This window comes from Pseudomyrmex gracilis, unplaced genomic scaffold (assembly GCF_002006095.1).
Source record: "Pseudomyrmex gracilis isolate BER0280 unplaced genomic scaffold, ASM200609v1 scaffold_609, whole genome shotgun sequence".
Lineage (NCBI taxonomy): Eukaryota > Metazoa > Arthropoda > Insecta > Hymenoptera > Formicidae > Pseudomyrmex > Pseudomyrmex gracilis.
The window spans coordinates 13,531-16,002 of record NW_018021193.1 but is presented as its reverse complement, the minus strand read 5'-3'; the positions used below and the strand labels follow the sequence as shown (position 1 = coordinate 16,002).

The window sequence follows — 2,472 nt, the reverse complement described above, 5'->3', positions numbered from 1 at the left end:
GGAGAGCGAGTACGCGCACGCGACGTACGTCTGGCAACGATTCAACATTGACAATTTGGGATCTTACAGCAACCTGTATCTGAAAACAGACGTACTTTTGCTGGCTGATGTGTTCGAAAACTTTTTTCGCAAGTGCCTCGCGAGTTACGGACTGGATTCCGCGCACTACTACACGCTGCCGGGATATACGTGGGACGCCATGTTGAAGTACACTTGTGTGACGTTCGAGCTGCTGACTGACATCGACATGGTGATGTTCGTGGAACGCGGCATACGCGGCGGTTTGAGTCAATGTTCAAACAGATACGCCCGCGCAAACAAGTACGGGCAATCGTATGACCTATCCGAATCGTCGTCGTATTTGATGTACTACGACGTTAACAATCTCTACGGATGGGCGATGTGTCAACCACTTTCATATGGTAACTTTGCATGGGTGGAGAACGCAGACGAGTTCGATGTGACAACGGTAGCGGCGGACAGCAACGTCGGCTACATACTCGAGGTCGATCTGACGTATCCAAAAGAACTGCACGACGCGCACAGAGATCTACTTTTTTGTACAACGCGTGAGGAGCCGCCTGGTAAACATGGAAAGAATCACGACAAACTGCTCGCCACAGTGTTCAACAAGAAGCGATACGTGATTCACTACCTCAACCTGCAGCAGTGTCTGCGATACTTCGCGTGACGCGAATACATCGAGTACTGCGGTTCTCGCAATTGCCTTGGCTGCGCGGATACATCGAACTGAATACTTGATTCCGCGCGGACGCCACCAACGAGTTTACAGAAAACCTTTATAAACTCATGAACAACGCGGTGTTTGGCAAGACTATGGAGAACGTGCGCAAGTACACCGACGTACGACTCGTTACCAAATGGGAAGAACAATGCGGTGCGGAGGCGCTCATTGCAAAACCAAACTTCCACAGCCGCAGCGTGTTTGCTGAAGACCTAGTGGCCATAGAACTGCGTCGTCTGGAAGTTTTATTCAACAAATCGTTGTACGTCGGTATGTGCATACTCGACATATCAAAAACCTGTCTATACAAATTCCATTACGACTACATGGCACCGTTGTACGGTTACAGTTGTAAGATCCTCTACACCGATACCAACAGTTTGATATACCACATAAAGTGCGAGGATGTGTACGAGGATATGAAACGCGATATCGCTCGCTTCGATACGAGGTATCCAGCGGACAATCCATACAACATGCCTCGCGCAAACAAGAAGGTACCGGGACTTATGAAGGATGAGAACAACGGTGCTGTTATGACGGAGTTTGTGGGTTAGCGCGCGAAGATGTACGCGACTCGAGTGGGCGACAGCAAGTGCACGAAGAAGGTGAAAGGTGTGAAGAGAAGCGTCGTCGCGAAAACGATTACCTTTGACGACTACGTGCAATGTCTGCGGAACGCAACCGAACTGACGCGACAGCAGTCGTGCATACGATCTCAGTTGCATGAGGTGTTCACCTTGTCGGAACGGAAGCTCGCTATGAGCCCGCACGACGACAAGCAGTACATCATCCATGGATCGACCGACACCTGACTGTGGAGCCACTACAAAATCTCTAACTTAGATTAGATTATGTTGATGATATAATAATAATAATAATACACATTAAATGAAGTATATGTAATTGTTTTTTATTGTATAAAAAAAATACATATGTACGACTTTGTAAATATAAGAATTAAAGAGAGTACACATAGCGTAATAATAATAATATTAGATCACATTGTTCTTATTTATCCAGGAATTGTGTGAATTGTTTAGTCCCAACCACTTGATCAACACCTCGTTGCCTCGGCGACGCAGAACCTTTTCTACGAGATACACGTCCGGATGTTTACCCGCGTGCAACTCGTGCTCATAGAATTTGCCGGCTATTGGTTCACCGCGATAATCCTCGGGCAGATAGGTTGCTGGTGCAGTTTGTTGCACCTTTTTAACGCGGAACACCGCGGTGGTCCAGTTTGTAGTATAACCTTTCGCAAAGACAATTTTGTAATTGCTCACGCGCACAGGATCGCCGACTCTGAATCGCGGCGGTCCTGCGATTTTGACGTTGCTGTACACCGTGCGCAGGAGTCGCTCGCTCGAAGCCGGCGTTACGTCGATTGGCCGCGCGTCGATGGTGCGATCCAGCGATACGATCCGTTTAGCGTAAACATTTTCCACATGTTGTTCTTGAGCGTGCGATTGAAACGCTCAACCTCTGACGCTTTCATACCAGAATATGGGGCGTGTTCCATTTGACCACAGTACGATTCGACACCGATCAATTCGACACCACATTATTGGACACAAAATTATTAGACACAAATTTATTCGACACCAAATTATTCGACACCGTACGATTCGACACCAAATTATTTGACACCGTACGATTCGACACCGATTTATTCGACACCGTACGATTCGACACGAATTATTCGACACCGTACGATTCGACACGAA

At 47.4% G+C, this 2,472-nt stretch overlaps 1 protein-coding gene across 1 annotated transcript; it reads right to left on the bottom strand.

Moving 5' to 3' along the window:
* Positions 1-1,740: 1,740 nt before the first annotated feature.
* Positions 1,741-2,267, bottom strand: LOC109861170. Its single transcript, XM_020440700.1, has 2 exons — positions 2,246-2,267; positions 1,741-2,201 (listed from the first exon to the last, which is right to left on the bottom strand). The coding sequence occupies exons 1-2, from the start codon at positions 2,265-2,267 to the stop codon at positions 1,741-1,743; spliced, it is 483 nt and encodes a 160-aa protein (XP_020296289.1).
* Between the last annotated feature and the right edge of the window lie 205 nt (positions 2,268-2,472).